The 13,930-nt window shown below is 36.1% G+C and overlaps 2 protein-coding genes across 4 annotated transcripts in view; both read left to right on the top strand.

Annotated features, from left to right (window-relative positions):
- Nucleotides 1-13,930, top strand: part of Obsc (Obscurin) — a 122,527-nt gene that overhangs the window by 5,527 nt on the left and 103,070 nt on the right. For 2 of the 3 annotated variants that reach the window (XM_053754245.1, XM_064436883.1), the window contains exons 2-3: nucleotides 1,021-1,245; nucleotides 2,604-2,710. In XM_053754245.1, coding sequence (XP_053610220.1) covers nucleotides 1,173-1,245; nucleotides 2,604-2,710 — 180 coding nt within the window. In that variant the 5' untranslated portion in view covers nucleotides 1,021-1,172. The remainder of the gene's footprint in view (nucleotides 1-1,020; nucleotides 1,246-2,603; nucleotides 2,711-13,930) is intronic. The other variant, XM_053754263.2, reaches the window with a different exon arrangement.
- On the top strand, nucleotides 9,311-11,769 carry LOC128675153 (glycerophosphodiester phosphodiesterase 1-like). The gene has a single exon (XM_053754347.2). It carries the CDS (start codon nucleotides 9,632-9,634, stop codon nucleotides 10,790-10,792), a length of 1,161 nt encoding a protein of 386 aa, XP_053610322.1. The 5' UTR covers nucleotides 9,311-9,631; the 3' UTR covers nucleotides 10,793-11,769.

A 13,930-nucleotide genomic window follows, 5' to 3' on the forward strand; every position in this document is an offset into this window, starting at 1 on the left:
AACTTCACAATAATAATATGTATTTTGATATAATCTGTCTCATCTGTTTTTTTTTGTTTTCCTAGTTTCTTCCTCAACCGTTAAGCGTTGAACCCATGGTCCGCTTTCTTACGTTTCTTCTCCACTTTGCACGGTCTTCAGCATCCTTAGTTGTCAGATCATTTCTTAGTTTGCGCACATGTCGACATAATATTGTTATATATCTTGTGACAATAAAATTACGCTGTCGTTTCCCTTTCAGTCTCGAGATAACTCCTACTCCTATACATTTGCAGTAAAATACGAATAATGTTTCCAAAACCTCACACTGCAAGTTCAAGTATAGCAATTTGGCATCGTCGTTTGGCACCTCGTTGACAGGGCTCCTCTTGCGCCATACATTCCCGCTCGGTCAACTGCATGTCAAGTTTTCTTCGTCTCTACACGGCGGTAATAGAGGTGAATTTGCAATGAATTATAGTAATTGTTGTGCTGTCGACTGTACGCAGCTAACTGACCGTGCTAGATAGACATAATTCTTGCAAGAATCACTATGAAATGCAGGTGTTAGAATAAGATTTGCCAAACACCGCCTGGCAGTTATGGTTCATTTGGCTTTATTTTGACATGTATGATGTGTTGTCTATGGTATAAGATATTTCTTTAAATATATACCCACCTACATCTTCATCACACGGTACACGGGTAGAATAAAAGAATTTAAAAAATATATTGAGGCAAATCACACAGATTGAGATAGCCCCAGAGTAAGCTCGAGACTTGTATTATGAGACACTAACTCAACGATACTATATTTTATAACAAATACATATATAGATAAACATCCAAGAACCGGGGGTCCAATCAGAAAAAGATCCAGAATATAACCTGGAATAACACATTGGGTACTTTTTATCATGAAATTCCCACGGGAGCAAAGCCCCGGGGCGCAGCTAGTGTTTATATATTTTTCTTATCATACATAATTGAATAAAGAAAACCTCTTGAGATCCCACTTCAAAACCATTTTTTTATTACTAGGCATATGATTTACAAACGGAAAAAAGAATTAACGAAAAAAACTCGGACGATGACAGTATTTTTAAATAGTGAATTCCAAAATGTGATAGTGAAAATAGTGAATAGGTTCGAAGTGTAGTGATAAGACAACACGTAACAAAAACTTTTGGACAATGTGGCACAGAAACACACACAAAATGGACACAGAACACGACACACAAGAGATCATGACGAAAGAAGCGATAGGTCAGTGAACACGTACATACATATATTGGCAAATAACACATATCGTGTATAACTATAATTTTATAATATTTTTATATATTTATATTTTTATTGTAAAATGTTTCTTATAATGACTGTTTGTGCCAAAATAAAATAATAAAAAAAATAATGAACAGTTGTAAAGAATTGAATATTTTGGTATCGTAAAAAAAATTTGTTATGTTTATGAAAATGACCATTATTTTTAATATTTATGAAAATGTCCGATATCTTCATAGATACTTCGGCAAAGTCATGTTGCGTTCCGAATATTTTATTATTATTTTTATCTACAACTGCTAATTTTATATAGATTCAAAATTACATATAATTTTCGCATAATTGACTTAACAAAAAGTTTAAAAACGATATTAAAATGTTACCTTTTATATGTGCTCAAAAACACAAAATAATATTACTAATACTACTTATCAAAAACATTTAATATGTCAATACTTTTATGCTTAAATGCCAAAGGATGACAAGACACTTGGTGTTGAATCTGTAGATTGGTTTTCAGAAATATATAAGTGATAATACTTTGCCTAAACGTGGTTAATCAGATTTTTTATGAATTTATACTTTGTAGACGCTGACTGTTTGTCTAAGATTGTATACATTACTACTTCTGACAGGAAACAAAGAAAACTATCGTCAAGGGTTTAGCGTAGCCATATGAGATAGTACTGTTCCTGTCGCAATAGGATAGCCGTCCTTGTAAAATCCGGCACACGATGAGAGACAAAAAACAAAGCTTTGTCCATTTTCTCTTTCTTGTGTTCATGAGCGAAATACTATCTATAATCGATGTTTTAACGTTTATACTCATAGTTTTCTCTGTCTACTTACTTGCACAGTAGTTAACTAATTAAATTATTTGCGACTTAACAACAATAAAACACATAACTTTAATACTACACATTTCAACTTCCCGTCTGTGTGTGTTCATCTTCCAAATGTACCATTTTGTGTTTTCATACTCGTATGTGTTTGTGGTCATTGTTTTCGTATGTTTTCTATTCATGCACACACAAAATTACTACTTAGTAATTTTTTTGTGCAACACTGCTTAGTTTCATACTATTTATTACAAGCCTTTTTTCATCTGTGCTTATTATCATGGGCTTACACTTTCAACTGTGATAGTGTCTACACAGTTAAGGAAGTGGCACCATCATGCCTTATCTAAATCTATAACTCAGTCTAATATTAACAAGCACATTTTTCGCCAATATTAGCCCTTCCTCCTCATCTCTTCACCTGTGTTAACTTGAAACACGAGCATGACTCGTGTCCACCTGTGATAACTGCCCTGAGCTGACGTGTGCCGGTGTGTGCAGAGTTCGGCGAGTGGTTGAGCCGGGTCGCGGTGCCGGCGCTGGCTCGGGAGCGCCGACGGCTCAGTGAACGGGCGGCCAGAGCGGCAACCCTGCGACTCATCATGGAAGTAAGTTGATACTTTATTTGTACTTTTTAATTTGTAACTTTTTAAGTTTCGATTTGTTAGACAGTGCTGCCCTCACTAGCGTGTCAAAATGTTGTAGTGACCGTGAAAGAACTCAGGTGCAACTCGCTAGGAATTTGTACGATATGACAGCTCACAACGTCTTAGCTATAGCTGAGCGCTGCCTCAGTGCTAGGACTCATATAACGGAAGTGTCTGGAGGATATATAGACATAAGACATTACACGACGTTCCATTCAGATGTTCTTTCCGTCTTTCGAGAAAATACATTTCACAATGTGTAATTTATTTCGAATGAGGGCGCCACTTCAGCTCCATAAAATAAAACTCTCAATGTGTCAGAAATGTAATACATATTGTAAGTCTAAAATCCTACACTGATATATTGGCGATCGTAAACTATTATTACGAGCGGTTTTCCAGCGGCTTTACGACGCCAAACACAACACTCGCTTCGTTCAAATTACCTAAAGCCTTTCATGTGGTGTGTGGCGGAAACCACAGTATAATGCCAGCAAAAGTTCGTCAAACTGGTTGTTTCGAGATAGACTGCTGGTTTCTCCTTGTAGTAATAAAAAGCTCACATACAAACTACATAAGCCACATTCATTCGCATTGGACAAAACCTTAGCTACTTTTTTTGCCGAGCGAAGCCAGGGCTGATCGCTAGTTTATTTATATTAATGAACTATCAACAAACTTCTTCAAGCAAACAGTGTACAGTCCTGTTGACTGTACACTGTCTGACACATCAACCTACACAAATCCATTGCAAACTCGCCGCTAATACCGCACCATAGAAGTTTATTCAGGGTAACTTGATGTGCTCTTGGCTTTACATGGATTTCGACATAGCTAGATGTCAGTTTAGTGTTCTAGTGCAGTCATAGATGTCGCTACGTGTTCGTTTTGAGTTGAGAAGTAATAGGTTTATATTTTTGAAGTCATGAATTTATTTTACTATTATTACTACGATGTAAATTCCACATTTTATTATTGTTCTCAAATATAAATAACTAGGTATTGCCAGCGGATTATTGCATAAATTCGCACATTGCGGATAAATTCGCATAAAATAAGCAGTACGTACATAACAATAATGAGTTCATTTATTTACGATATTTACTATCGCAAATCACTAATAACTACCACCCAGACAAAACTGAAATTGTGCTGTCACTCGCGCACAATTTCTATCCATCCATATCCATACTAAAGCCAGCAATACAATATCGGCAGACAGTTCTTCTATCTTTGGCGAATTTGGCATAGATTGCTGGTTTTTCATTACGGTAAAATATAGGTAAATAGGTAGCTCTAATGCGAACAACGCAATGTTCATTCATTCGCGTCGGCATCTTTATGATAGTGATTCGGCGATAGTCTGTAACCGACTTATTGTAAAAGTGTGTTTGTTGTCCTTCTTGCACGTCAAATCGGAGGAGTGAATTGTTGTGATTTTTTGTTTAGTGACAGCCAATTTTAGGCACGGGCGCCGAACAGAGCGATATAAATCTTATAATCTTTATTAGTAACTTGTGTTGTACAATTCGATATTTGATTTGAAACTATATTTAAGTTTATTAAAAAAACTAGTTGATGAGCGATTATTAATTATTACTTATTTAATGAACGATGGGCATCATAGTTACAGGTTTCATTAATTTTAGCACCACTATATATATATTATAATATATTTACTTGAAAAGTGTTTAGTTGGCATCTCAGAGCGACATCTGTGGAGAGATCTGCGAATAATAACGGAAGTTTTACATATGCTGTGGATTCGATCCAAACTTTCAACGAATAACGTTTGAGTTTCAAGATATTCTGATAGATGGCGCTAAGAATAATGTTATATGAAAACTTTTATTCGGTAAATAAAATGCATGTACACACACTTTTTCTTGCTTAACTTTCAAGATGTTTCTAATACCATTTACAAAATATTATATAAAAATTATACTAGGTATATTTTAAAGTAATCCCGAATTTTTATACCTTTCATCTTACCATTTTTCTAATTTCTTCCGCATCAGTTAGGTGTGGGATCCCATTGTCCGCTTCCTTTCTTCTTCTTCTTCTTCGTTTCGCATAAGCCAGCACTTTTTGAATTATAATAATGTTGAAAGTAAACATCAATTAAACTTTAGTAATGATAAAACTTTAGTATTGATCTAAAGGTCACGGGTTCGACTGCTCGTATTTTTCTTTTATTTTCTGTCCAAGTTTGCTTAAGAAAACTTATTCACGTGCCTTTCAATTACTCATATAAGCCATCTGTCCCATTTCCTAGGCCCAGGCTGTACAGGTCGATTGACCTTGCCACCCACGTTTAGAAAGAAAAAGACGTGTATAATTAGCAAGTGGTATTTCTATCTCGATCACGCCAATTTCGCTAATGACTTAGGTACAGTCAGCAACATGACAACCAAACTTCAAAATAGCCCCTATTATAGGCACAAAGAGATAAACTCAATAAATGAAAAAAAAACACGGCGTGCGAATCCACGTGCAAAATCTAGTAACTTATATATTGACGCTAATAACATTTCCCTCCTATTTTGAGCAATTGTAAGACAGATAGACAGATACGTAGATACATTTTAACTAATAAAATTATACACGTGTCATTCCCATTGGAGACCATTTCTAAATTGGTAGACTTCCCAAGAATTCCAATCGCACCATCTATCGGAATTCACACGTGGTTAACACCGGGCTATGTATTAAGATGTGATCCAGTGATAGCTACGTTTAATTTGCTAATTATTGAATATTATTTTTTTTTATTATAATAATCATTTTGTGGGTTTTAGTCACCTGAGACATTGGAACATTATTATTAATTTATGAGTCTTAGTTATCTGAAACTTTGGAAACATTGTTGACGAATCTTTCGATTGGAAATAATATTATGTTAATAAAGAAATAAATAACATTTTTTTTAGTTAATTCTTTAATAAAGTAGAAATACTATTTTATTGGCTTTCTTTTTCATGTAAAAAGTAATGGTTTCGAGAGATTGGAAGTTTTGGCTTGATTCATTAATTATTGATCGAATAATTGACCGAGACAGCGAAGCGAGCGAGGTCTACAAGTCAACTTGGGACAAAAATACATTTTATGTATGTGTGTATGTATGTATGTATGTTTGTAACGCGATAACTTCGAACCGTTGGTCCGATTTTGATACAATTTAAAAGGTATGTAGGGATCTGTCAATAGAATTTTTAAGTTCGTGGGGCATCAAAATAGGTTGTTTTTGAAATATTCACAATTTTGTAAAAAGTGATAAAAATGTATTGTGTTCACGATGTCTAAGTTCATGGCGAACAACTAGTAAATATATTAGAGAATATTTTGAGATTATTCTGAACAGTGTCGTGGTGTGTTTGTGTGAAAGTCAGAAATGAAGACTGAATTGTGTCATTTTATTGGCACTTCTAGATATGGTTTGATGGATGATCAGGTTAAAAAATCCCACGGGCTTTGGCCCACAATCCAACCTGTCGTGGGCGGAATTAATCTAAAACCGCAGTATTTTCAGATCGCATTCTTGCATTCTTCGGTTCGGTATGTGTTTGTCTATCGGATATTTTATTTCACAAAGGTTGGAGACACTTTGCATAAAAAATTGATATCTGGGGGGTTACCATCATCTCTTAACGCGATCCACTTTACGACCTAAACTGAACTGCATCGCAAATTCGTACCATCGACTTAATTTTTAGTATGAATGCGATTCATTTTAGGTGTTTAAATTGAACTGAGTTGCATTGGAATCGTTCTGTAAAAGTTGATGGTAGGCCTTCTGGTGTCTGGTAACCGGCTACCTATCAGAAGATGAGCGGGTTAATTTGTCACGTCTTTTGGTTAATTTTAAAGTTGTAAAGTTATTTTAAATTATTTCGCTATGAAAATTCGTCATTTACAAACCCAAAATAAAAAAATACTCCATATTACCTAAATTATGTTAACTCATAGGCGATGAGCTAGCATACTGTTTATTAGTGGATATCATCCACCAATAATCACGCTATTTCGCGACTCCGTCCATCCCTTAAAAGATGAAGACGTAATACCTACTGTATCCAATTATGTAACACTTTTAAGTATACATAATAAGCTTTGTTACATTTTTTTTAATTTTCTTTAATTTTTTTTTAGGTTTCTAACAAAGTAAGTGTTTTTTTTTTTATACGAGTATTAGCCTATGATAGAATTGTATATGTTGTCAAGGACGATATACGTGCTAATGGTCTGGCTACTAAACATGCCGAGACCATACAATGTGGAGAAAAAAATGGGAAAGAGGGCCCTGGGCTCCAACGCTATGAGAAAGCAACCGTGAAAACTTTCAGATGAGGAACATCGACATGTTCTGACGGACAATTAAAACTAATTTCCTATAGAAGCCACAGACCGCAGTCGCGGACGAAATATAGGTAGTTAAATAAAAATATATATGTATACCACAAAGTTATATAAGTTCCGTAACAACTGAAATTTAGCGCACATAAATCTTGAGTAACCATATTTATTACAATAACATTCGTAATACACGTTATGTAATTAATGAGAGTGGTCCAGTGACGTCACAGCACAGTATTTTTAGTTTGTCTAACTGGTTCACGGACGTCGGTTCAACTCTGGTAATAATACGATTCTCGGAAACCCCGCTAAGCAGGGTTCCACCATTTTGTTTCAAATGTTGACAGCGTTGCCAACTTGACAGTAGTGAAAGTTGGAAATTACTGACTGAAAAGTCGCGACCTCAATACGAGGAGTACGTATAAATCTAAAAATTGCGTACAATCTCGCTGTTTGCCCGCAGCAGCACCGCCTGCGGTGCGTAGACCGTGTTTGACCCCGCATCATTGTGACTATATCTATTACAATTTTTTTCAAAATCGGTCCAGCTGTTTAGCTGTGAACACGTAACAGTCTGACAGACTTGGCGTTGGCATATGGCGAGCGGTTTCGCACTAAAATAGGACCACTGCCGTGGATTTTGTATTGTTTTCGTGTTCTTGGATAAAACTTAGTAAGTACATTATTTCGGTGCAAATATATATATTTTTCTATAAATTTAGATCTTATTTATACTTTTAGTTACCAGTGCAAGTGTTAGTGAATATATTCTAATTTTTTCTCCAATTCCCTGTTCAAGCTGTTCGACTCTGCAATGCTCTACCCCTTGATATCCGTAATGCCCAAACTCTGTCAAAATTTAAACTACTTGTCAAGTCACTTTATCTATCCACTATCTCCTAAATTGTACCTAAATTTATTTGTATGTTTATATATATATCCAAATTTGTTATTTTATTTCTTTTACTGCGCCAACGCCTCCCTCCTTCATCTTTTCCTCCCTCCCCAAGGTTGACTGGAAAAGATCGCTTTAGCAATAAGTCCGTATAGTGCTATTTATCTTTTTTTTTTGTAAATTTCGCTTTTACAATAAAGGGTATTGTATTATATAGTGCATGATTTATTGTTTCGTTTCATTCATTCACCATTGCAAACCTATACACTTCATATGAAGTGTATTGAAGGTAGGTATTATACCTTCAATACCTCATACAATTGTAGTATCCTTAACCTGACATCTAACAATAACTTGAGTCAGGCTATCAAAAATTAAGCAATACTGAATGAATATTAATAACCTTACAAAACTAATACGTGATATGATTATGTAAAATGTATGATAACTTAAATAATGGAAACCTGGCAAAACCATAGCGCGGTGTATTTTGGTTCGGCGCCATCTGTCGGCCGGTTTGAGACTTAACGTGCGTTGGATGTGAATGACGATTGGATATTCCAGTGGTTATTTCTGATAGGAAAACTTGGTTTAATGTTTTTTAATCTGTGGTTTACATTTAAGAAAATATGATTGCCATACTTTTTAGTTAAGTTGTGAAAGGATTGCCTTAGCTTCTATTTCAGTACCAATCCCTAATAATGTAAATAACGCTAATGCTTAAGCACCCGCCTCCCTGAGATCCAGTGCGGGAAATGTGAGAATAAAAAGTAAAGGATCATAACATTATTAAACTTTCAATCTGCAATTTAATAAATGAAATTACATTAAGAGATATATAAAAATGCTAGCTCTGTTGCCCGTAGCACCGCCCGTGGTAGCCTATATTTGACCTCGGGTCATATATCTATTGCAAATTTCGACAAAATCGGCCGAGAGGTTTAGCAGTGATAGCGCGGCAGACGGACAGATTTTCGTATCTATAATATGTTGTAGCATTTGCAATTCATGACATACACCAAACAATCTTTACATATGATATATAATAGAATATCATTATAGTATTTATAAATATAGGAATCGAAACAATACACATACATGTTAAATATAATTACAGTGCACCGAAGCCGCTCAAGGCCAGGTAACAACATGGTAACAGAGTAACAGCTCACAATCACAACTACTAATGCCTCGACAACAACACGCACATAATTCCAACATTTACGAATACAACCACAAACTCATATTGCGTATGTTGCATCTCATTCTATCTTTGTTTCCTTATATTTGCATCTCTCTCTATTGTTTAGCATACCACCAGTTTTGTTTCGTAGTTGGGAGAACAAAGTCGTTGTTTTTCAAAGTATTTTTAAGGTGACAAAATACGGTAATATTTAGCTTTTCCATACTGTGATTCGCTACGTCATCGTGTTAAAGAGTTCCAAATTCCAATCTCAATCGAAAACTCTTTGCATCAAAAATATCAACAATAACATCTGTCAAGCAAACGTCATAATGACATGAGTCGAAATTCGTAAATCGTCGATTTTCACCTTCAAATAAATCAGATTAAAATAATAGAAGTATATTCCCTTTTTGTGATTGCCATTTCGTGGACTGAATACTAACCCAAGATGGCGACATGTGTGACGCGCAGGGTTTGGCCGGCTTATGCCGAAATGTGGAGACTCTCGTCCATCTCCCGAGGGGGCTTTATTAATACTCAAACAAGGTCTTTTTTCGTTTTTCCATTCGGAATAGAACTTGGAATTTTTGGCGCCGCCGCGTATTTTATCACCAAATTAAAAAAGCCAGATCATCACAGTGTGCTGAGTATATTCGGACCTGATCCTAATATCAATGATGAAAGCCAAACTGACAGAGTTGTGCAATGTATCGCCCACAGAGGAGCAGCCTTGGATGCGCCTGAGAACACTTTGGAGGCGTTCAAATATTGCGTGGAACGAGACTGTAACTTCATAGAGCTAGATGTGCGCACCTCCAAGGATGGCAAACTGGTGCTCTTGCATGACCAAGGGTTGGAGCGGCTGGCTGCCACGAGTGTGACGGATGTCCATGCAGTTGATTGGGAGAGCTTGAAGAATATAAACATAGGGGCTACACATCCTAACAGGAGCAAGTTTAATGATGTCCACCTGTGTCTGCTGGATGATGCGCTGGATTATCTACTGGACAATAAAGTTAGGGTCATTATCGATATCAAAGGAGATGATAAACAGGTCGTCAACGGAATCCTGAAGACTTATTCGTCCCGCCCGCTTCTTTATCAGTACGGCGCTGTGACCTGCTTCAATCCCTACATACTGTATCAGATACGTAAACGCGATCCTCAAATCGTGGCCGCGATCAGTTACAGGCCTTACTGCTTCAGTGCGAAAGATTATGACGCTGTGAACGGGCCCACCAATCCCAGATACGGGGACAACTTGCCGGTTCACGCGGCGCTTCGCTGCGCGGATGTTTTGCATTCGTTAGTGTGGCGGTGGTCGGCGCGCTGGTGCGGTGTCAGCGCGGTGTTGCTACACAAGGACATCGTGAGTCCGAGTGAAGTGCAGTATTGGCGGGCGTTGGGCGTGCGCTGCGCCGGCTGGAGCGTCAACCGACCGCTCGAGAAGTTGTACTGGCGCGGCGTCCTCCGCGCTCCTTACCTGGCCGACACGCTGGTTGGCGAGCCTGATAATGACGATAAACAAGAGAAAACCAACGAACGTCCCGGACCAGTCGTGGACAGATTACTGGAGCCCGAACGACACGCGTCTGGACACAATCATTAATATCGAAAGAACAAAAAAAAGTTGAATAATTTATGATAACAAAATTAATGAATGCTTGTTTTTCACGCCTAAACCGCCAAGCGGTTGAAATTTAATTCACGAGTAGACTTATGTAGATTAATACGTAGTATACTTACCTATTATCCTGAAATGTCCACGAGAGGGAAACCCGGGACGCGGTTAGTAAGGAAACATATTATAATAAGAACACAAGCTATTCATAAATATTTTTATTAGCACCTATAAAAACATACGACTATTCAATAAAAATATGTGATAATATAAAACGTCTGTATTATTTTAGATACAATTTGTAATGCCATCTTACTAGTAATATACATTAATAGCACTATCTTATACATACATTTCTCGTTTGAAAAATTGAGGATGATATAGTTATGCCGTTGTGGTTAAGATCATTAAGACATTACATATACTGTTAGTATTCGTTTAAGGCGAGAGGCGAGCATTCTACATCATTTCATAAACAAATGTTTTATCTATAATTGGCTATTCCAATCTTGGTAGACTTTACAGATTTAAAAATGTAATGTTCTAAAATCTGTGGTAGACTTAAATTTTTTATCGACATGTTCTTCTACGTTTAGTTTAATCTCCCACAGGACAGACATTCCTGTTTAGTCGGGGGCCAATTTTAATTACACATATTAAGCTGTTACATTACTGGGTTTCCTTATACCGACCTCAATAAATATTTATTGTCATTGATAAAAATATTGAAGGCATATTTTCATATGAGAGATGCATCGCGTCATTCTTCCCGGAGCTGACAAACCCCGGCAGATAATTTGCCGCAGGTCCACTTCCTTGTCGCTTGATTAACGAGCTGCATTTGGATCTGCTAGCACTGCTTAAGGCTTCAGTCACACTATACGGCGCTATGCGCCTGATCCGACCCGTGCTGTATTTTCTTTAGTTTCACTTACTTATGCCGTTTTTTTTATTATATGTATTCAGTATATGTAATTTTTTTGTATGTTAGTACAAAATATGAATTATCAAAACTATTTTTGATGTTAATTATCTAGTTACAAGTGACCCTCTATAAGTGAATAATTGAACATCCTGTCTATATTGGGTTTGTGCATTGTAAGACTGTGTCCTTTGAAGACTGCTTTGGAACCATTTCCTTCAGTTTTTTGTCATTACCATTTTCTTTCAGTTCCCGATCGGATTGCGGTCCTATTGTTGTTCAGTTGTTTTTATTATCTCCAAGATCGAAGGGTATCTAGATTCCTGCTTATTTAAATTAGGCCTTACCAGTATGTTATATTTTTGGACGTGTTCCAACTCGATGCACCGGCTATAAAGCAGATATATCTTATGTTTCGGGATGTTTACTTTCGACTTTACGGTTAGTTAAAAGACATGTTAATTGTTTGTTTCATCATTATTTATGGTCGAGTTGAAGTGCCTAAATTTGAACTTTTGGTTCAAATCTGTATCTATTTCTTTGAATTTTATTTAAGAGACAAAAGTTTCACTCATAAACTTTATAATTTTGAATTAAAAGTAGAATTTGCTTAGTTACTTACATCATACAAAAATGTTTATTTACATTTTTATTCATAGTTCTTTTTGTACTACTGAGCAAGCAAACACTTAGGTACTTATTTCTGATGGTAAGTGGTCACCACTGCGGTCGAAACGCTCGGAGAATTCCTGTATACCTCTGTGTTATTGAAAATCTACTTAAGTTACCTTTAAATCTCCATATATAAAATTCTTACGATACTGACTGACTGACAGACAACGCACAGCCGAAACTACTGGGCGTAGGAAGCTGAAATTTGTTGTGTTGGTTCCTTGGACATTGTAGGGGAGCACTAAGAAGGGATTTCCTGAAATTCCCGTAGCGATTTTTACATTTTTACGTTTCGACAGCTGCCGTCGCGCTGTCATTACAATTTTTCAAATTTTAACAAAGACAAGAATTAGATTTTCTATCTTATTTTAAAATAATTAATCTGTACTGTGGTATGGTCAATTTTATGTGTCATTGATTTTGGAAATTATTCCTTCCTCAAGCAAATTGACGGATCGTAATGACATGAAAACGTGGTGTATTTTAAGACTGAAAAGTGAACTTTTAGTAATACTATCAAATATTACAAATGATCACATCACGGACATTAAACATTTCAGTAAAATCTATAAAATGGAGAACAATCCAATGAATTTAGCTTTGTAAAAGTTTGGCAGCGTCCATTAGAATTTATTAGACACTTTAAAGTCTGTCTGTATAATGAAAATAATAACTTCTAGTATGTACGTCTGTCATCGAAGTATTAAAAACCAAGCATTCAGACGCCAGATAGTTAATTCGATGAAAGATTTTTCTGGCTAATGTAGCATTCTCCAATAGCATTATACATTCATCTCTAGTCACTTTCTAATGATTTAATAAATAAATATTTTCATTGATATTGATACATAGTCTATTCGGTGAAATCTCATTCACATAACACACGTAATTGTATGCAAATGATTATAGATGTTAATGAGCGTGTATGGGAGGTTATTTCAATTATCGACATAGTTTTTAGTTGGAAACGAAATTTGTTATATTACATATGTCTTTTGTAATATAACAAATTTCGTTTCCATACATGGTAGACATAATCGAAGGCCACGGCTGGGCTTATTGGTGGATTCAATTACACTAATCTCAAGATCACAAATGGGGATGTACTACGACAAGAATCTCCACTTCATAGCCACACAAGCGAAACAAGTAAAATGGTTGAACAGTTTCCCTGTTTTCTAATAAATCTAAATTCTAGGTCTAAATTTTGGAATGCCATGCTTTTTAATCATGATCATTTTATTAACGTAGCTAGTCTCCACATGTATTATCCTTAGTAATGCATCGTATAAAAGACATAGAAAATAAACTGGAGAGCGAGCTGCGCGAATAATTTCCAAGAAACCATTATAAATAGTCGTACCACATCTAGATGTCTGGCCTCCGCCATCTTTGAACCCCTTCCAAGCAATCGGCAGATTTCCACAATGCCTGCTTCGTTTTCATCTAATTTACTAGTTAACAACCGTACTGTTTCGTTCTGCTCTTTCATCTGGCTTTTGATTAATGGCTTTCCTTTGGTATCGCTGAAA

This window comes from Plodia interpunctella, chromosome 2 (assembly GCF_027563975.2).
Source record: "Plodia interpunctella isolate USDA-ARS_2022_Savannah chromosome 2, ilPloInte3.2, whole genome shotgun sequence".
NCBI classification, from domain to species: Eukaryota; Metazoa; Arthropoda; class Insecta; order Lepidoptera; family Pyralidae; genus Plodia; species Plodia interpunctella.